Source organism: Corythoichthys intestinalis, chromosome 6, assembly GCF_030265065.1.
Source record: "Corythoichthys intestinalis isolate RoL2023-P3 chromosome 6, ASM3026506v1, whole genome shotgun sequence".
Taxonomy (NCBI): Eukaryota; Metazoa; Chordata; class Actinopteri; order Syngnathiformes; family Syngnathidae; genus Corythoichthys; species Corythoichthys intestinalis.
Genome location: NC_080400.1, coordinates 41,157,455 through 41,180,590, shown reverse-complemented (window position 1 = coordinate 41,180,590; position 23,136 = coordinate 41,157,455). Strand labels below are relative to the sequence as shown.

Below are 23,136 nucleotides of genomic sequence, written 5' to 3'. Positions count from 1 at the left end.
GCACCAGGAACCACAGCTTCTGTATTAAGAGTGTGACAATATCTCGATACAGCGATATATCGCGATATTTTGCAACCCGATGGGTTATCGATATGCTCCCGCCAAGTATCGATACTTTTATTTAACATATTGGCCATACAATGGAGTATGGATGCTGTAAACTGCTCAATGTTTGTTGAGCAATTCCTTGGCGGTCCACTAGGGGCGCTCGGGAGTGGCTGTGAGGGTAAAGTGCGCACAAGTTGTCTAGAGAAGAAGAGAGGCAGCTCCAAGGGGGTTGAAAAAATAAAAAAGCCCCATGAGAAGGGGGAGGAAAAAATTAGAAAAATATTGCTACAAATCACACATGGGGACACATTTTAGATTTTACACCAACAAGAAAGGAAGTAAGGTGAACAAGGACTTTGCTGTATGCAAGAATTGTCTAAGAAAAATAAGTTTCACTGGGAGCTGGTGACGTAGTGGAGACCGGAGTTTGTGAGCTTCGCTTTCATCACTTGAGGTAAGAAAGTTTTGCAATGTAATTGACTTTTTAATTTACATGTATTATTTTGATGACATTTGATGTTGAATGATATAAAATAAACCAGGACCCTAAACTGGATGAAAATGAATATCGAACAAGCCCACATGAATTTACCGATTTATTTGATATTATTTCAGAACCACTTTCCATCTAGTTTACTACACAAACTGTTATTACTGTCATTTTGATACAATAAGCTATAAAAATGGTTTGAATAGGTTCCAAGATATATAAAGTGATGTGCATGATAATTAATGTAGCCTACATATTAAAAATAGGTAATTATTGATTTTATTTATTTTATTTATTTATTTATTGATATTATTTTTAATTTCTATACATTCAATTCATATTTTTTTTAATTCAATACTTCCAACACACACACAAAAAAATCAGGATTTCAACTCAAACGGTATGAAGTAGCTAATATTTTTTGTTTTATTTTGTTGTTTTTAAGGTGAGGAAGACTGACTGAGCAAGTCTGACATCTTAAATGCTGAAGCAGATGGCGGAAGTCCTCAAACCAAGCAACAAAGGTCATATACAAAGAAAAGACCCACCAATTTTATCATTGCCCCACTCCAAGCTCAACTGCTTACACCTATGGCACTTTTTATTTATTTATTTATTTATTTATTTTTAAGATTTAAAACTTTAAAGAAATTAAGGGTGCCATTCATCATGATCTCTCAAAGTGATATCAGTGGTCGTGGTTTGTTTCCTCTATATGTGCAGGGGCACAATTTGCAGTAGATTTATATTTTACAGCAATGTTGCACAGAAAAGGTGTCACTGTTTAATAAATGACTTAAACAGTATTTTTTCAATTTTTCAATTTTTTTTTTTGTTTCAACAGTTGTATCGTAGAATGTCATGTATCCAATTTCTGACCAATATATCGATAATCGCTGTATCGTGATATAATCGTTATCGTGAGCCTTGTATCGCGAATCGTATCGTATCGTGAGGTCCCCTGAGGTTCCCACTCCTATTCTGTATAACATTTCCAAGCAATGTGTGGTCACAGGGATGGTTTATTTGCAGTTAACACAGCATGAGGGAGAAAAAAATAAACTGATTAATTAGTGAATGTCAATCTCATGCCATAGGAAATGGTCGGTCACAAGTCACAGGGCACTTTCAAGAGACTCAGACTTTCTCAGAGTAGATTTGTTTTAAACGGCCAAATTGTGATAATATACTGCACTCCATTTTTGGACTAGGCGTATTAACAGTCATCAACATTAATGTTCTAGTGTGAGAAAACCACTTGTTCACTCTCGCCCACCAAAACTACATAAAAGTATTCAAGCATTTTCAAGCAGCTTCTCTGGCAGGCGCGCCGCTCGAAAGGTCGGAAGAAACCCTCCCACACAGCTTAATTCTACTCATCCTTGTTCTATGGATCACATACTCAGGGGCGTAGTTGAATTAATTCATATTTTAAATGCTCATGTTCACATACTGAAAAGTATTTATTTGAGAATGATTGACTCCACTCTCACAAGGGTTTTTGTGGCCTTCAGACCTTTTCAAATTTTTGTTTTAAAACTAGTTGACCAGTTACATTAAGCTCCCGAAATGATAATAATGAAATCATTTTTGAACGCTGAAATCAATAACATTCACATTTGTGAACATTTATTATTTCAGAAGTGGGTTTCAAACTAGTAGAGTTTGCATTATTTACACAGTTGGTAGGTGACAGTTTAGTTAATTACCGATTCATATTTATAGACACCCGAAACCACCATTTGGCCACGCCCACACCGAAACATACAAACAAATATATTAACTCATTGGATGCCATTGATGGCAATAGACGTCCAATCCATTTGAACAGGGAGGGCTGGCAGAAAATCAACAATTCACAACAGAAGGATGAAAAGAGCCACATGACTGAAAGTCTATCACCACCAGTGGCACTGAAATAGTTACATGTATCTCAACGTTAATGAAGTACATATTATCCTGTGTTTGGGTTGCAGTGTGGAATCAAAATTTCAACATTTCAGCTGATCATATGAAAAAGCCGAGGACTTTATTATACTTGGGGGGAAATTACGCATTTTTAATGTAAATGGAAAACAGAAATGAATCAGCACACCCAGTGGACATGCAGACAAACAAACATTGCAACAATAAATTCTCTAGATTCTAAACAGAACAAAAATTGCTCCAACAAGGAACATACACTTGCACACTCTGTTAAATTTACTGTGGGAAATCCCACAGACTGCATACATACTCACATTTCCTGTTTACTAACAATTCATACACAAGCATACATATAAATGCAAATGCAGCATTACTTACGTTAAAACGAACTAACAGCAATTAACACATTTGAATTCACTACATATCAGGTGTTCTAATCACTGTAGCAAAAAGTAGTGCGTAGGTTTTTCATATAAATGTACAGTGGTATGAAAAAGTATCTGAACCTTTTGGAATTTCTCGCATTTCTGCATAAAATCAACATCAAATGTGATCTGATCCTTGTCAAAATCACACAGATGAAAAAAACTGTCTGCTGAACTAAAATCACCCAAACGTTTAGAGGTTTTCATATTTTAATGGGGATAGTATGCAAACAATGACAGAAGGGGGAAAAATAAGTAAGTGAACTATCACATTTAATATTTTCTGGTCCCCCCTTTGGCAGCAATAACTTCAACCGGACACTTCCTGTAGCTGCAGATCAGTCTGGGACATTGACTGGGACTAATGTTGGCCCATTCCTCTCTACAAAACTGCTGTAGTTCTGTCAAATTCCTGGGATGTCTGGCATGAATCGCTGTCTTTAGGTCATGCCACAGCATCTCAATGAGGTTCAAGTCTTGAACTTTGACTTGGCCACTCCAGAACGTGTATTTTGTTCTTCTAAAACCATTCTGAAGTTGATTTACTTCTGTGTTTTGGATCATTGTCATGTGCAGCATCCATCCTCTTTTTAGCTTCCACTGTCTGACAGACGGCCTCAGGTTTTCCTGCTAAAACATCCTGATAAACTTTTGGAATTCATTCTTCCATTAATGATTGTAAGTTGCAGCCCCAAATCACGATACTCCCGCCACCATGCTTCACGGTGGGAATGAGGTGTTGATGTTAGTAAGCTGTTCCATTTTTCCTCCACACACGTTGTTTGTTGCTCCAAAACAATTCAACTTTGGTTTCATCTGTCCACAAAATATTTAGCCAAAACTTCTGTGGATGGTCAAAGTGCCTTTTTGTAAGCATTAAGCGAGCAATAATGTTTTTTTTTTAAAGACAGTAGAGGCTTCCTCTGCAGATTCCTGCCATGAACAACATTCTTGGCCATAGTTTTACATATACAGTAGTTGAGTTGTACACAGAGATATTGGACTGTGCCAGTGATTTCTGTAAGTCCTAAGCAGTCTAGGGTTCTCTTTACCTTCCTGAGTATTCTGCGCTGAACTCTTGGCGTCATCTATGGTGGACAGCCACTCCTTGGGAGAGAAGCAACAGTGCCAAACTCTCTCCATTTGTAGACAATTTCCTTGACAGTCGATTGATGAACATCCAGACTTTTAGAGATGGTTTTGTATCCTTTCCCAGCTTTATACAAATCATCATTCCTTGATCGCAGGTCTTCAGACAACTCTTTTGACCGAGCCATGGTGCACATTAGGGCTGCAGCTATCGAATATTTTAGTAATCGAGTAATCGACTGAGAATTCTATCGATTAATCGAGTAATCGGATAAAACAAATATATTTTTAGGTGAAGAGAAATTATAGATATACATGAGAAAACAAGACATTTTATCATTTTCAGTCAATCAATGTCTTTATTTTTGATGTGTATTGTTGAAAACGGCCAACAAGTGCATCTCAGATGTAACTAGGATTAAAAAAAAAAGACTAATTCACTATATATATATATACACATACACACACCTAAAAATGCCTTTACGCTTGATAACACACTTCGCTTAAAAGTTACGATTTTTCCCCACGTTTTTCAATTGAATTTTTATTTGTGTCAAGCCATTTTTAAGTTCTAGTAAAGTTTTAAGTTAGTCTAAACTGTAAGTCCTGATAGGATTTTGAATTTTTGTTCAAAATAAATGTATGATACAGGCTGTATTGGAGCACATTAGGGACTAGTGCTAATTGGTGTTTTATCCAGCAATGACTACTGAGCTAAAATTGATAGTTAGCATTATTGAGTTTTTATTTGACACCCTCATCACTCCACAACGCTATGTTATGTTAAAGCCTGTATGTAAGACACGTTAGCCACGCATCGAAAGTGGTCTTAATTAATAGAAACCTAGCCCTCCGCAGGGCTAACGTTACTTGAGCTAGTAGTGACAGTAACGTTAATCTTATATATTAGCGCTTAGCGCTCTTTGTTAGCGCTTAGCGCTCTACTGCTTTAAGATGGCGGCTGTTTGCTAACGCTGCCCAGACGCGGCCTAGTCTGTCATTGTGCATCTAGTTCAACATACATGTGATCTCTATGAGACTCACCAGAGCTAACTGCAACTAACGTAGCATGTGCAGGCTAGTATTTTGCAACGTCGGAGTCGTTTGTAGCGGCTGTCTGCTGCAGTAAGATTTTTTTTTTGCTTCTTCCTCTACGCACGTGACATCAGCGCGTTGTCCCGCATTAAAAGTAGTCCGAGCAAAACGTGATGCTTAGAGCTGTCAAAATAAACGAATACTCGAGGTGAATAAAATTACTCGGATCAGTTTTTAAACTCGAGTTACTCGAGTTGCTCGAGTATTCGTTTCAGCTCTAGTGCACATTAGACAATGCTTCTCATCAAGACAGTTTTTACCAGGTGTGTGTTTTATAGTCGGCAGGGCAACTTTAAACTACTCATCAGTGATTGGGTACACGCCTGACTTAAATTTTTTGGTAAAAAATGGTTTCAATTGCTCTTTAAGTCTCCTTAGGCAGAGGGTTCATTAACTTATTTTCCCCCTCCTGTCATTGTTTGCATGCTATCCTCATTAAAATATGAAAACCTATAAATGTTTGGGTGGTTTTAGTAAAGCAGACACTGTTTTTACATCTGTATGATTTTGACAAAGATCAGATCCCATTTGATGGTTATTTTATGCAGAAATGTGAGAAATTCCAAAAGGTTCAGACACTTTTTCCTACCATTGTATAACCTTTGAAGCTGGTGTCCCCACATCATCTCTAACACAAAAAAAAAACAGTTAAGATGTAAAAATCGGTTTGTTTGTACCCTTTACAGAGGGAACCTGAGGTGAAATCTGCTGCCCCTACATATTCAGTTCTGTTTTTAATATAATAAAGAACAGAGAAGTCTTTATTTTAGTGTGCAGTAGTTATCAAACCAATTAAATGATGGGGATTAATCTGGAAAAGAATAGTCACAGTGCTGTTTGTTCGAAATACAGTCGATAAAATAATTTAGTTACTTATTGTTGCTAAATTAATTTTATTCTGATTCTGCCCGGAAATATATGCTTAGCATTTTTTTAGTGACTGACAGACACAACAAAATTATGGGTTTTTTTCACAAGAGATGAGAAACATCATAAAAAAGAAGGCTGTTGCTCGAATGAGTCTTGTATTCCTCATATACTGACATGACCAAGATCGTGCCAGAGGAAGCCAACACGCTTCCCTGGCTGCTCACCAACTCCTGGAAAAAACTGCTAACTACTCCAGTGAGACCTAATGTTGAAAAAATGTTTTGGGGAAATAGTGTGTCTCCAAAGTCAAATAAAATTGTTTCTTGTTTTGTTGATTTTGTTTTGATAAAGGTAAATTCAGTTTTATGGTATGTAATGTCAGCTATCAAATGAAGAATATGTTCAGCAGCAGTTATTTTTTTCTAAATTCAAACTGGAAATGTAAAACCTCAATTTTGACATACAATAATATAAAATACTTTGATTTTGTGAAGATAAAATGTTAACAGTCATATCTAAAAGTGATGAGAATAATTATTTAATTTCTACAAATGCCATTTTCTCACCATGACATACAAGCAGTCACGTAACATTTCTCCTTAAGCCAAATAATTCCAGTATGCTCTTTTGGATTCATATCCTTTCTTTGCAAATCTAACCGAATGAATCGCCACCTATACACCAGCGTTTATAATCCCAAAAAGGACATCAACAACGACGAACTGTTAATAGCCATTGTATGGTAAATTACTATTATTGTTCTTGTTTTTACTATTTGTTCCTGTGACTCTGTTCAAGTACCTTTACAAACATGAGCATGTATGCTGAGGTTGCAGGAGATGCAGGATGCAATGTGTTGAAACTATTCCAATTATTGGTTTGGCAAAGACCCTAAAAGCAACAGATGGCTGCGCCATTACAAAACACACACGTGCCTAATGTCCTTGATAGAAGTCAACATGCTAACCAGTACCACATAAATATGCGAATGAGCACTCATAAGCACACACACACACACGCACACACACACACACACAGTGTACATCAAATTGGGCAAGAGATTAAATGCAACATCAAATCTACTTTCCTTCCTGATCCCTTCAACTCTGCCATGCCCTATTTACAAACTCCAAAAGGAAACATCCACAGTATTTACAGATTAGTTTATGTGCAGCTGTAAGTAACCGGTAAATCGTTACTGACAGTAGGACATCCATTCAAGAATGAGGCCAACAAAACAAAGCAGTGCTTTAAAATTGCCAAAGGAGCGTGATTTAAAACCGTTTACAATGAAGTATTTTGGTGTAATCTTCTGTTTTTCTCCCTTTCTCTGACAAATTAGAAGATAAAGGTCACACATAAACATATTGTGAAATTGAGAACTGAATATATTTTTGCATCAGCTGAAGATCTTTTCTTTTTAATATCAATTCATTATTAAATTCTAAGACCAAAAATGACTGTGTTCTTAGTGTTTTATAGTAAATTTAGTAGTTCATTAAGAAGTACTCATACATTTTTAGGAATGCAGTCACAAATCACTTTCATACAAGCACATTATCATAACACACACACAGACATGAGGTATCAGACTGCGCAGGATTGGCCAAATTAATATAATCGGCTCGGTAGGTCTACTGTAATTGCTCATGTAAATTGCAAGTCAAATTTACATTGAGCAAACCAGTTTCACTTTCTGACAGGTATAGCACGAGTTGCCCCATAGGTGTGCAGCCATTAAAGGGAATGGGAAGAAGCCTAGTGATTGATTTATCACGTTTTGGCTGGATTACTGCAATGCAATTTATGAGCATGTCGTCCTCCCTCAGAAGTGTCAATTAGTCCCAAATGTAAAGGATACAGTGAACACATCAATGGAACTTGTATCTATTGGTGTTTTTCAATTATTAGTGCATTTTGCTGATCATGTATGACAAGCTTTGTCTAATTTTTCCATTTAAATTGAATTTATGACGTTTGTCCACATAGGCCAGCCTGATTCAAGTGTGATGATATATTATAAATTCTATACTCTATTTTATTTTATCCGCTAACAGCAGTCTTGACACATATTGTGTCACTGGCACGGGCCCAGTTGACTAGGTGCCCTTGGCGACGTGTAGGTAGGAGCCCCAAAGAAAAAAAAAACATATCTATTTTCTAATTATTTCATATTATGCCAAACACTGTATAAGCTATTGTTTCTAAATATAAAAGAATAGCAAATTATCCTTATAGCATATGTTCATACAGTACAACAAGCACATTCATCCAATTTCCTTAAACAAATAGCCATAGAATTTTCAACACTGTTTGCCTCTTGGGCTTCATTACCACTTGATCGCACCATAGAGCAAATGAACCACCATGAAGCTTTGAATCAATTGGGTGCAAAGCTTCATTGCTTCAAGAAACTTCATTTGGCTATCACTGCTCGATGTAATCTCTCACTTCCCTTGGGAGAGACAAACAACCTCTGCTGCCACCTGCTGTCAACATTGTTGTCGTACAACAAGCCTCATGCCTCCCAGCATGCAATTCAGCACTACTAACGTTTAAACTTCATGTTCTGTGGTAATTATTTATTTGGTTAGTTGTACAGTTGTTTCATTAATTGATAATTATGCTATTTAGTTTGTTGTTATGTATTAATTTTAGTTTTGTTTTGAAACCGTGAGTTTGAATGACCTTTGATTTATTATTGCCATTATTTACTATTATTTATTTATTCACTTAGGATGAAATACATCTGGCTACATACAACTGTGGTGACACACAAACATGTACTATACCTCCCTGCCTCAATTGTACCGCTAAACACCAGGTGGGTAATACAATTCCATTTGAAAACAGTAAATATTATTTACATGTAGTAGGGCTGCAACTAATGATTATCTTCATAATCAATTACAGAGCAATTAGTTAAATGATCAATCAATCAATCAATCAATCAATCAATCAATCAATCAATCAATCGGATAACTCACTTTTTAAAATTCCCTTCACAATTTACCTTGAGGTTGTTTTAGGCATGATGGCTATTTCCTTCAAAAATAATATTTTATTACAGTTTTCTGACTTAACTGTAGTCTACAATTGTGTCGATTATCAAATTCGTTGGCAACTAATTTATTAATCGATTTAATTGAATAGTTCCTGTGGCGTTATTAAGAAGCTTGTTTAGACAGTAAGATGTCAGAAAATTGGCAAAAATGTGAATTGTTTTTTCAAAAGTAAAAACTGATTTTTGTTCATGTCCCACTCTGACTTAAGAAAAGTATAACGATGAAATCTGATAATATATACTATAACTAAGAAGTTATATGCATATTATAATTTAAAAAATATAGACAAGTTCAAGGTGAAGAAGGTCCTAAACGATTAATTGGTTATCAAAATAGTTGTTGGTTAATTTGATCATCGATTAGTTGTCAGTTAAATGATTAATTGCTGCACCTGTAATGTTATGTAGATTATTTAAAAGTGCATATTGATACGTTAGAAAACATTCTGGAGGCGTAGTGCGAGAACATTTATTCAGGGTATTTATTTCCCCCCAAACAATTTGGCGCCCTACGCAACCGCCTAGCTCGCTTATGCCCAGGGCCATGTTTTGTCACATGGCACAAGGCCTGTCAAAATAATTACTATATCAAATTATCGTCCAATATGATTACCGATGACCAAACTATGACAAAATGGCTATGTTTTTTTTTAGGGAAAAATGCATTATGTGTCGTCAATTTTCATTTACATGGTTTTGTTCTCTCTCCTTCTGTAAGCTAACTGGCTCTCTGTGGGGGGAACTCATGCATATACACACAGACAATGTATAGAATAGTAGTGTGCGGTGCTGGATTAATTTGGCATCAATCTGGCCCGAGTGACTACAGGGCCAGTATTGCCGATACAGACATTATTTTCTATTTATAGAACATTTTTATTTTTTATTTTATTCTTCCTGTGTTGCACATACAGTATTCAGTTCAAGCAAGCTATAATTACTCACTTATAGCCTTAGAGTATCTATTTTCCTATGAATTATTCTATTTTTTTTTAGGACTGTCAAAATTATCGGGCGGTAATTAATTTTTTAAATTAATCACGTTAAAATATTTGACGCAATTAACGCACAAATGCCCCGCTCAAACAGATTAAAATGTCAGCACAATGAAATGTGTACTTGTGTTTTTCGGAGTTTTGGCGCCCTCTGCTGGCGCTTGGGTGCGACTGATTTTCTAGGCTTCAGCACCCATGAGCATTGTGTAAGTAATTATTGACATCAACGATGGCGGGCTACTAGTTTATTTTTTGATTGAAAATTTTACAAATTTGATCAAAACGAAAACATGAAGAGGGTTTTTATTATAAAATTTTTATAACTTCTACCAACATTTATCTTTTAAGAACTACAAGTCTTTCTATCCATGGATCGCTTTAACAGAATGTTAATAAGGGTAATGCCATCTGGTTGATTTATTGTTATAATAAAGAAATACAGTACTTATGTACCGTATGTTGAATGGATATATCCATCTTGTGTCTTATCTTTCCATTCCAATAATAATTTACAGAAAAATATAGCATATTTTATAGATGGTTTGAATTGCGATTAATTGTGATTAATTACGATTAATTAATTTTTAAGCTGTAATTAACTCGATTAAAAATTTTAATCGTTTGACACCCCTAATTTTTTAAATTTTAATACATATTTTTATACTGGAGTGCCACGTCAAATTTCGTTGTTGACAACGTTCTTGCTGACAATGACAATAAAGTTCTATTCTATTGGTAGATGGCTAATCAAATCGCTAAATCAAAATTTTCATGATTTTCATGAGTTTCTCTATTAGTTTACGTTTTGTAATATTACTGTATTTATAAACAATGCTATCATTTATCCCAGCAGTTTCTGGGAAAAGACATCATCCTAAAAAAAAAAAATGTTATCGTAACAGACGCGACACTGCATGCCACATGTCCAGACTGAAAGGCAACCAACTGCTGGTACAGCAACTGTAGTTAGACATCTGTCTGGGGAACTGAAAATAGGCAGCTGCTACAAGCTACAGTTTACTGTACAATATACTGCATTTCAAAATCAAAGAGGCCAGACACTGGCATTTTTCCTAGTAAAAACGTATTTTTTATTTTACACCCTGCTTGCATGTATTTGATAAAAAGCACTCAGCACCTCTGCATTTAGTGTAAAATCAGCAGCATATGAAATTTGTGAATGCATAGCAACAATATTGGAAATGTGTAAACTCAAAAGTGAGTTGACACTGCACATAGTGCAACACAGGAGGAGCTGTCTTTTCTTTGAAAATTAAAGATTGATGATGCTATTTTCATCTCAAAATTTACTGATACTAATATAAATCCTATTAAATATACATGCGCAGGTTATCACGTGATATTTTTCAGTCAATTGCCATCCCAGTAGCTTGTAACTTACTGACAGAGGGTACTGTTCTGCCATCTGACCTTTCCACCGGAAATGCTTAATGTGTTTCACTTCATAGTGTCCATTTCTTCTTCCACTATAAACACTTGAGCAGGGGGAGAATGCTATAAAAGCTGTGGCACAGTTGACATTTTTGGTGTTTTGCTCAGGGACAACACAGCTGTGATTTGGGGGGTGATTGGGGCTGGACGGTCGACCGTAGCAGCTGCTGAGAACGTGAGACTGAGGACTTCATGATAACTTCCAGTGGAGATAGTTCTATTTCGCACTTTTGAAGCATTGCAAAAAGATTATAAAATCCAAAATTAGAACCAGAAAATTAATGTTTATCTAGTTTTGGTAAACACATAAAATACTGACTTGAACATAAATGCCGAAAACACCTGCTAAGACAAAACAATTTAGTCCAGCATGCTGAGCTATTGCATTAAAATATTTTCCAAGTCCTCCTCGTTCAGATTTTTTGTGCGAGTCAAAAAATGAGCTTGATAACGGAAACATAACTGACACGAGTTGCCCCTCCCCCGTGGTTTAAATAATGAGCGTTTTCAGTTACTTCATAACTGATAACAACTTAGCCCATCTCTACGTGTTTGCCCTACAGTTAGCCATCAAGCTATGCCTACAAGTTATTAAAAGAAAATCTCTCGGGTGTTATGCTTTGTTATTTGAGCAGAAGTCTTATCACATCCCAGGGCAAAACGAAAAGCAGCACCAAGTGAACTAATAGCTGACAATTTAATTTAAGCCATACCTGATAATGGCCATGATTGTTTGAGGTTTATGATAAATGTTCAACAACAATAAAGGTCAAACTCCAAAGTAGATTGTGCTACTCCTGGTGTGTGTGCCTTGGCCAAGTTGAGGTGAATAAAACAAACAAACAGTTATACTGTAAATTATACTAAGTTTATTTGTTATTTTTAAAAAATTATATAAAATATTATTTTTTAAAAAACAGCACTTTTTACATACAAAACAAAAAATTTTTAAAAATCCAGACGGCCAGCGCAACCAATGAGGTCTCCCTTATTTTTTTTCAGGGAGTTGGAGTTTATTGTGCGCTCAAATAGCCATTGTTCGAAGTGTTCTGTGTTTGTGAGGTCATGTACGAGAAAACTCAAATCACTAATACTTTTCACACGCGCACACACACACACACACACAACCACACACACAGTTGGACACTTGAGTGCCACCATAATCTGATAAGGTTGTCTGATTTCCTGCTTCCGCACAGAGCATCAGATGAACCACCATATGATCACCAAGCCTCCTTAATAGGCTCAAGATGCTGCACCAAAGAAAACAAGGGAATGACTAAATAATTCATAACCAACTCCACGGCACTGAAAGATGGACTGAGATGGCTTGTACACAGCTTTTACTGATGTAGCAGAAGTGTTCCACTGCAATGCATTTGCTTCCCTCATTTATTGTTGTAAAAATAAAAGAAAAGTAAGTTATGTCTACCGCCCTGTCATATGAGATGCTTGGAAAGGGTTTTATTATGCTGACAGTTTCACTTGGGAACAGATTATTGTTCAATGTTCATTAAAGTTGTTCTGTACAGTCGGCAAAGGTGTTGTCGCTATATTTGGGATTTTTGGCTTGCTTGGATAATCCTCATCAAAAACATTCTTTCACTTTGACTAACTCTAAGAGTTGACAATTTATACTGTTTACATCTGAAAATCAGAATTTTCAGTATCATGTGTAATTTTTTAAAACATAGTAAACCCAAGCGATCACTGCGTTAGGAGGCCAAAGCTATGGCCATCTCACTAGACAAGTATAATGGAAGGTGCTCATAAGATTTCAAGCAAGATTAGCAAATTAAAAGATAAAAGACATAACATTTAGAATATATTTCACTTCATCCACTTCACATTAAAACCAATCGATGCACGCTACAAATTGGGTTGGCTTCACAGTTTAGCTCAACCACATTTGATCAAAAACGAAATAAAGTTTAGTGAATTCTTCACTGAATTGAGAAGACAATAAAGTAGCAACAATACAAACACCAGAAACTGTTTAGGTAGCAGGGCTCCAGACTGCAACCAAATGGTTGCATTTTGCAACTAAAATTAGAGCCATTGCGAATATTTTTTCATCCACGCGTAAATGTACAACCAGTAAGATTGCGTTTTTGTTTTTTGCTGACAAATGCCTTCACTTGTTGGCAGTAATGTAACGAGCTGGATTGCCAAAGGAAAATACAACCGAAGAAAAAGAAGGTGTAGGTGGGCAACGTGTGGGGTGGGTTATAATTGGGGTAGTGGGAAAACTTGACAGCACTTGCGAACAATGAGGAAAAGAACAATAAGTGACTACTTTCTTTCCAACAAATCTGCCGGCAGTGTTTCAAAAGAGGCCGATGGGGGGAATAAGTCCGACACGGGCTCAACACACGGGAGGCGATATGCTATGGCAAAATGCAAAATTCCTCACCGATGAGCTGAAAGCCAACACAGGGGGCGTGATGCGACTGCAGCGGCAAGCGACTGTGGCAAGCACCGCCCTCTGCCCGTGCGTCATCGCTTGTTTCTGATTAGCTATGATTTTGGAGAGCATTTTAAAATTTTGAAGGTCCACAACTATTTTTTTCATACAAGCATGGGGCCATTTATTAATGTCGGTCAAGTACAAGGCAGGTCGAAGGTGGTAAAGTTGGTTTTCTTCTGACCAAACAAAAATACAATGCACATTAAGATTAAATAAAAATAAATTAACAAAACATTTTCTTGACTTAAAATAATAATTTTAAAAAAACATGCAAGTAAAATGTTTACACATGTAGACTAAATGATTGACTAGATCTGTCATTAAGGTGCAAACAATAACTTCACAGTACATTTTGTAACTGTAAAACACTGCTAGACAAAAAAGAAAAAACGTGCAAGTAGTACAGTACATGTTCACATGTACAGAACGTCAATAACAAGCTCTGTCATTAAGGTGCAAACATAACAATTATTGACAGTAACTTTAACTGTAAAACACTGCTCAATGAGAGACATGGCATTTGGGGTTCACAAACCTGTTTACTCACATCATTAACCAGTACTTTAGTGCGTCTTGTGGTTGGTGAATATGAGAGTGAGAGTTGTTTGATTTTTCCCTTCGGACATTGCTGCCATCACTTCAGTCATACACTCCTTTACTATTTCTCCATCAGAGAACGGCTTCTTATGTTTGGCCAACAACCACAACACTCTGAGTGAGCACTCTGTTGCAATTTGTTGTTGTGTCATAGATTTAACAATAACCTTGCTTGACTCTTGATAGGACTGCTTCAAACTGTTAATTTCTTGCCCTCTCAATTCTAATTTAGGAGGAAACTTATCTTCAAAAGAGGTGTGCTGTTTAAAATAATGGCGTTTCACATTTTCACTTTTTATCAGAGCAACTGTCTTTAAGCATATTAAGCACATAGGTTTGGTACTTGCAGTTGGTAAAATGGATGCATTATTGTCAGTCCACTCCTCATTGAAACAGCGATTTTCGTTGTCCACTTTTCTTCTCTTGGTCAACTTTGAGCATGCCATTTTGTTAGATTCGGTCTTCTACTGGTGGCATGTAAACATGACCGGTGACCGTCGCCGTTTCGCGCAATGCGCAAAGGAGTATAATGTAGGTTTTTTTTAACAATTAAAGATTTGTCTGCGAGCCAGATGTCGTCATAAGAGCAAGATCTGGCTCGCGAGCCATAGGTATGCAGGTAACCCCTGCATCAACCTGTGCAACAACCCCTAAACTTTAGGATTGTATATTCCAGATGTTTTACTATGTGGTGTCTAAACAGAATCATAGGGTGACGGATTACTTAACAGACAACTGTTGAACACTCATTCCATCACTGTTGTTTGCAGACACACAGTCACCACTGACTCATTATCTCATGTTCATTCACCCACGAAAAGCCAGGAATAGCAACAACGGGTACTGATTGACAACTTTATGCTTAATGTTTCCACAAAAAAAAAAAAAAAAAAAAAACTTCTCCCACCACACACACTCACTGGCCACAGCTGACAGAGATACTGCATCACATATTACAGTTCTATTTCGATTACAGCAGGAAGACCTGTCCAAAAACGTGACCACAATTTCTTTCTTTTATATTGCCCTATCTTGATTATTTTCTCCATTTATTTGAGATTTTTCTATTCTTATTTCGAAATGGGTAGTTTTAAATACTGTATCTGCAATGAATCATAAACTAGAGAGGAGGTAAAAGTTTTAGTTGACATGGAGTAAGTACGGGTTAATTAAACGACCGTTGAAATTTTCATTTCGACGCGGCAAACTGCCTGTGCAAGTACGGAATAAAAAAAAACGAAATTGTGGGATGCTAATATGTCATCCAGTACCGAATACAGTGCAGTATCATCCCATTGAGTTTGAGCAGTCTGGACTTTCCTGATATTTTTGAGCGCAGTATGTAAAGCATCATGAGTAGGCTCAAACTTTATGATGTTATTATTAGTATTCCTACATAAGATATCGTAGGTAGTACCGAGCCGCCGACCGTCCACTTCTAAGCACTCGAACTTCCCCGCTTAGTCATCCCACACATCGGCCAAATCCACGTCAGCCCCCCGTGCGTCTTGTGACATGCATGCAGCAGTCCACACCGGACACTTACGCCCTTGGCCGCGGGAAGCCCATTGACAACAGCACATCCAGGTTGGAGCCGCATTTCACAGACCCCGAGCGGTTCTGCCGGAGTCTCCGTGGAAGGATTTTACTGTAGAGGTCCTCTCTGGCTGCCATGATCCGGTGGATCCCCCCAAGGGAGTCCCAAGACACGCACAAGAGCCCGACAAGTCCTTGGGTCCGCAACTCCAAATCAATGAAGAATTACAACCCAGACAGAGCAGCTACTGCTCCGCCCTGGAGGAAGCAGCAAATGAGACGTGCTTACCATAGAGCGCGCACGCGTGCGCACACACACGGTGCACGGATAAAAAAATTCGAGATTTTGAAATTTGGAAACCATCCATGGGAATTAACCCGAATTAATGCGAGTGAAAAAATAAGCAAGAATTCACTAAATTGAAGGTTTACTTATGGGAAACTTCAAAATATAGTTTGGGGAAAACATTTGACCATAATTCAGACAAAAACAACAGAATTTCATTCAACTACTTGACTTTAGGAGGGCAAATGAACAGTTTTCGACGCATGAACTAGTACTTGATCATATTTTTACAAGCGTTAGGGCGTAGGTTTGGTCTCCACATTGGTAGGGACGATATTACCATAATGCACATAATGTAAACAATGATCCAAATAAGGGACGGCTAGCTTGACTTCATTGTTCCTTGTGGAGGCTGGCCTGACCGCAGTAGTTTTGCAGGTTGAACTTTCAGTAGCAAAATTAGAGGTGTTTCCCCCCACTTGAACAAAATTGACATCTTATTACATGATTTACAGTGGGGGTGGACTGGCACATTCAGCAAGTGAAAAGTGATAAATGTAAGTCTGAATATGATGAAAATAATTCACTTAATAATGGTAAGGTATATTCTATCATTACAAAGAATGGAAAGACAATCTAAATTACCTATATAACTGAACTCTTTATGTAATGCAAATAAGGTTGCGTGAAAGTTGGTGGGGTCAATTTGAGCATCCTTTCAAATAAACTGCTGCATTTTAAGCCGAAAGAACTGTTGTGTTTGATCGAACAATATGTCTATATAAGCTGCCATAGGAGATTCATGGCGCATTAAGCCCCTGAACTATTTTTAATTTGTCCATTTTACCCCGGAGTCCCCCGTTTACAGACGTCATGCAACCGCTTTTGTTTCAACCCAGCCATGAAAAGAAGTAATTATATTAATTCTTCAATTTCTGTCATTTTTAGATAAAAATGGTGTCTGTAAATAAGTCACGGATTTCTACCTCATAACCATCGCTTAATAGTAGTTTTTTTTTTGTTACTGTTGCATTTCCCCCAATATTTTAAATGATAATCAAACCAAAAAAAAAATGTTTAAAGGGAATGATAATACTAAGGAGCTGTGAGATATCAATAGAACCGTTATGTGGCAAAATAACAAATATTAATAAAGTTGACAAAAAAATAAATCACATTCATGAGCAATTATTCAAAAAAGATCGAAAATTACGAACATTTCCGAGAGCATTCCGAAAACAGCCGAATGGGGCGGAGGAGACGTCACAACAAGGAAACAAAAGGTCGAGGCAGGTGCCATCGTTGTTTATCGACGAGAGTTGCGTTCGTGTTTTATCAAAAAAATCGCTAAAATGGTTCAAACCTGTCATGTTAAGTGGTGTACAAATAGCCATTTGTCGTAATGTAGTACCCATGAGTTCCCGAACGCGAGAAAAAGAGCTGGACTACGCAGACAATAAGTAAAGTTCGTCCATGGTAAGAGGGCTAATTTTGCAGACCCAGCCTCCGGCACGGATTTGTGTGGTGTGCATGTTACACCTGAAAGCTATTCGAACTATGGACAAATGAAATCAGGTTTTGCTAAGAAATTGCTGCTGAAAGCAGATGCGGTGCCCACCATACACGCGCAGCCACCTAAATGTCCCGACATATCAAGAAAGAGGATGGTGACTGGCTCTGATGAGACCACCCCACCACCCCAGGCTAACCAAAGGGGCGGAGCAGCCAAGCTCAAAATGGCCAGAGTGAGTACTCTTTTATAATAAAAAACATATCACACATTGGATATATGACTGGACCCATGTATAAATTATCGCTCGTAAAATATATAGAACAAATCCTCTAATCCCATTCATATTTGTGTCTGTTGGCAGAGCGAAAACCTATGATAGCACAATAAATGATAATTATTCTATACATTACTTTATCCTTGAGGGTCCTCAAGGGTGCATGGGAGTTCGCCCAACCAGTCTACATGTGTTTTGTGGATCTGGAGAAGGCGTTCGACCGTGTGCCTCGGGGAATCCTGTGGGGGGTGCTCCGGGAGTACGGGGTACCGAGCCCCTTGGTACGGGCTGTTCGTTCCTTGTACGACCGGTGTCAGAGTTTGGTCCGCATTGCCGGCAGTAAGTGGAATTCGTTCCCAGTGAGGGTTGGACTCCGCCAAGGCTGCCCTTTGTCACCGATTCTGTTCATAACTTTTATGGACAGAATTTCTAGGCGCAGCCGAAGCGTTGAGGGGTTCCGGTTTGGGGACCTCAGCATTGAATCTCTGCTTTTTGCAGATGATGTGGTGCTGTTGGCTTCATCAAGCCGTGACCTCCAACTCTCATTGGAACGGTTCGCAGCCGAGTGTGAAGCGGTTGGGATGAAGATCAGCACCTCCAAATCCGAGACCATGGTCCTCAGTCGGAAAAGGGTGGAGTGCCCTCTCCGGGTCGGGGATGAAAACCTGCCCCAAGTGGAGGAGTTCACGTATCTTGGGGTCTTGTTCACGAGTGAGGGTAGGAGGGAGCGAGAGATCGACAGGTGGAGCGTCCGCATTACTGCAGACGCTGCACCGGTCCGTAGTGGTGAAGAAGGAGCTGAGCTGAAAGGCAAAGCTCTCGATTTACCAGTCGATCTACGTTCCTACTCTCACCTATGGTCACGAGCTGTGGGTCGTGACCGAAAGAACAAGATCCCGGAAACAAGCGGCCGAGATGAGTTTCCTTCGCAGGGTGTCCGAGCTCTCCCTTAGAGATAGGGTGAGAGGCTCGGTCATCCGGGAGGGACTCAGCGTTGAGCCTCTACTCCTCCGCGTTGAGAGGAGCCAGCTGAGGTGGTTCGGGCATCTGGTTCGGATGCCTCCTGCACGCCTCTCCGGAGAGGTGTTCCGGGCATGTCCCACCGACGGGAGGCCCCGGGGACGACCCAGGACATGCTGGAGAGACTATGTCTCTCGGCTGGCCTGGGAACGCCATGGGATCCCGCCAGAGGAGCTGGTTGAAGTGGCTGGGGAGAGGGAAGTCTGGGCTTCCCTGTTAAAGCTGCTGCCCCCGCGACCCGACCCCGGAGCAAGCGGAAGATAATGGATGGATGGATGGACATTATTTTGCGGTCACGGTGTATCAGCTTCACAAAAAGAAATGGAAAACAAACCTTTCGGTGTTTGCCACACGATCTGTTGCCGGTGTTTCATCAGTGTGATTGCTCCCCTCAATGATCCTTTCATTAGGCTGCATTGGCTTTCGTTTGGGCTCAAATTGATAACCCAAAACACCAAAGAAAGGTTCATAACTCTCCTCGTCACCATTAGAAGAACGTTCGTTACATTGGATTTGTCGCTGCAACTAGAAACAAAATTGTCCGCCATCATCGCCGCCATTCAGTACTAAGCACTGAGCCGGTTGTTTCCTTGTTGTGACGTCAAGCACACAATATGCTAGATTTCCGGGATCTCGGGCGCCGGTGTTGTGCCGAAAAATAGCCGCCCAGCGTGAAATGTCCTCCCTGACGCCCACACGTCACTCGTACAAACAGTTTTTTCTTACCAATCGATGGACACGGAAACGACTTTCTTTTACCGTGAATACAGTATGTATTATTTTACCCTTATTGATCTAATAAATATTGTATTGTGCATATGTTTTATTTTACTCTGCTTGAACTAATGAATCTTGTACTGTGAATATGTATTATTTTGCTCTGCTTGAACTAATAAATGTCAGACCTTTGTGATTGTCATCGGGATATGGTCGTGAAAACCTGTAGACTAATACATTTCTGTTCAAAAATGGTTATGTGGCCCAGTCCACGGACTTATTGGCTCCTGTAGGTTAGGAGTTAGCCAGTAGAGGATATGCGCACACTGCCTTCAGCCTGTAGTGTTCTATGGCTCACTCCCGCTTGTTTATTAGATCTCCCTATGGGAGGTCTCAAGTCATCGCTCACTTTGTTCTTGTTCTTCTTCTTCTTGGTGAGGGCCCTAAAATTGCTACTCGACATGGATGGATCAGATAAATTTTTGTACCTATGTTTTTGGGATGTACACAGGGATGGAAGTGGGGTGCTGGAGCACCCCCTGGTGTTGGGGAGAAAAAAAATGTTATAAACAAATAAATAACAAAATAAATAAATAAATAAATACATAATAGAGTATTTAACTTTGGGGATTAAATATATATGTTGATTTTTTTTGGGGGGGGGGGTTAATAACATGGTGACCACCTGACACCTTGTTTGCTAACAGGTCACATTGAATAAGGCGTAGTTGGAAAATTTAATTGTTGACAGAGAAGGCGTGATGATGGCGCAAAAACGAATTATTCATTTTTTTTCTATACAAAAACAGCGAAAATTTTCCAAAATTCATAATTCCAAGTTGAAAATGAGGATGATAATGAATGACCGTTCTATCTACCTTTTGTGTCTTCAAATAGGTAAGACATGCTTGCATTGTAGTCAAATTATTGTATGTTGGTGATGTTGAGTTGCCGCCGTACAGAGTGCTGTTCGATATTCATGTCCAATTTATTTCAATGTTGAGAAAAGGGAATGTTAAAATAAAAAGGTCCAATAAGCCTCAGTTTTCAAATGTGTTCGTGTGTAATTGCGCTGACTAGCTGCGGGGAATTGCATTATAATACATTTTTTTTTTTTCAATACAAAAACTCCCAACACACACTGTAGGTGAAAAAGAACACTGTCTTTGTAGTAGCCTAGTAGTGGTATGTAAACTATCCAGCATGCGTGTGTTCTGCCATTGTGCACGCCTTGTAAGAAGAAAACACGAGAGGATGACTTATTTGGATAGAAACAGCTGTTTTTGGATGGGGAAAAACAAAATAAAATCGTCAGCACGCCCTGCTGTGAGTGACTTCCAGCACCGATACTTGGAGTTGGATTTGATTTTTTTTTTCTTGTCTCAGAGCTGATTAAGTGTGGAATTAAAAGTTATTCATGGACAGATCACAGTAAAATTTGTTAACTCTATTCTTGGGATGTATAGGCATAGATCATGAGAGAGATTTTGATTTATTTCTGTCTCGGGGCCAATTGATACAGGCATGAAAATGGGTCAGGGGTTAAAAAGGTGAGAAGGGTGTGGAGGAAATATGTTCCGGTACACTGTACAACCCAACAAAATATTGAGCTCTGTCGACCCACACTCTGTTTCAGCAAGGCCGTGCAGAGACCGACCGGTGGAGGGGCGGGTGCTCGTAGATCAAAAGCGGCACATGAACAAGTACTTAATACACCTTAAAACAACATAACTTCAATTTTAATCAGCTTTAGATAATAATTGGCTGCAACTGTGCCACACTTTAATTGGGAGGGGCAACAGTGAATAGAAATCAACACTGTCATCAACACTTTCTGGCTGTGACTCAGTCAGTCTCTTTTCTTCCTTCAACCTCTGCATCAAAACTTCCTTCCTCAACTTGTTCATTTGAAAACAAACCACAACAGATGGTCACTGAGCCACCAACAGCACAGTTTTCTCAAAACTATTATTTCATTATTATCCATACTTAACAACTCTAGCACCTAAAAATTAATAAAGCAATGACATAAAATCTTATAGAAAAATAACATTGTAATTGTGTTTATAATTGTATTTTATACCCGACTATCCTTGCAAACTTATTCTTACCAAGTCTGCCATTCACGCAGCTGATGAGGTATCCACTGCCTTTAGCAGCTTCATCCAACATTTTTATCCCTCAATCTCCTTTCCTTACAAGGCATATCTATATAGTGAAATATAAATCTTTAAAAAAAAATCCTGGTGGCTTTTATTTTTAAAGCTTTCTTAATTTCTTTCTCTCTCAATAACTATGGAGGTGGATTTGTGTCTTTATTATTCAATCAAAAAAAAAAGTTATATATAATATATATTTTTAATCCCAAAAAAGTCACTTTAAAAAAAAAAAAAAGTTTTTGATTGCAAAAATAAATTTGAGACAAAAAAAGCATTTGAAAACTATTTTTCTTGATTGAAACAACTTTTTCCATTAAAGTAATGTTGTTTTGCGTTTGGGTCACATTTTGGCTAGGACCTTTGTGTCTATTATTATTCAATCAAAAAAATAAGTTGCTTCCAAAAAAAAAAAAAAAAAAAATCAATCATAGAAAAGGTTTGCACATGTGTCAATCATCGTTTAACAAAGTGAGCAGCCTCAGAGGGTTTGAGTAGCCTCACTATGAAGCATTTAATAAGGCCAAGCATTTTCTTACTACTTTATTCTTGTTTAAAAAGAATTCGGTGGGGCAGTAACATGCTTATAACTTATCATAATTCTTACATTTTGAAGTGCTTAAAAACCATTTATAAATGATACTTTGGGGGGGGGGGGCATGTCTTACATATGTATTTTTCTCACAATGTAAAATCTGAATAAATACATTGAACACGCACGAAAAAAATTGAGGGGGGCCGCTGCTTCGCGGTTTTCACTTATTGCGGCGGGTTCTGGTCCCCATTAACCGCGAAAAACGAGGGACCACTGTATTTCTGAAAAGCTTTAAGAAGCAAGAATCATTCCCACCACTCATCGGGCCGGTGTTGTGCCGACACCGGCCGTCAGCTCAAGTCCCAGCCGAAAATAACGCGTCTCAGGCGGACGACGGGAGCGATGCGAGGCGCACCCTCCATCCGAGAGCTTGCCGCTTAATCTGACTCAACAGTGGGTTCTTCGTTTATATTACCGCTAAATATATAAGCTTGAGGTCAATTTAACGGAAGCTATTTTTTCACGGGAGATTTGGCTAGCTCTGGCAGTGTTCGACGCAAGCTGCAACGAATGGCAGTAAC

The 23,136-nt window shown here is 38.4% G+C and overlaps 1 protein-coding gene and 1 long non-coding RNA gene across 2 annotated transcripts in view; one reads left to right on the top strand and one right to left on the bottom strand.

Moving 5' to 3' along the window:
• ubash3bb (ubiquitin associated and SH3 domain containing Bb) overlaps positions 1-16,291 on the bottom strand; it is a 46,018-nt gene extending 29,727 nt beyond the window's left edge. Inside the window, exon 1 of the mRNA XM_057839162.1 lies at positions 16,065-16,291. Coding sequence (XP_057695145.1) covers positions 16,065-16,192 — 128 coding nt within the window. The 5' untranslated portion in view covers positions 16,193-16,291. The remainder of the gene's footprint in view (positions 1-16,064) is intronic.
• LOC130917587 (uncharacterized) lies at positions 40-12,984 on the top strand. The gene is made up of 4 exons (XR_009063494.1): positions 40-502; positions 984-1,062; positions 8,681-8,767; positions 12,654-12,984. It is a non-coding gene; the product is annotated as an uncharacterized LOC130917587 (long non-coding RNA).
• Positions 16,292-23,136: the final 6,845 nt, after the last annotated feature.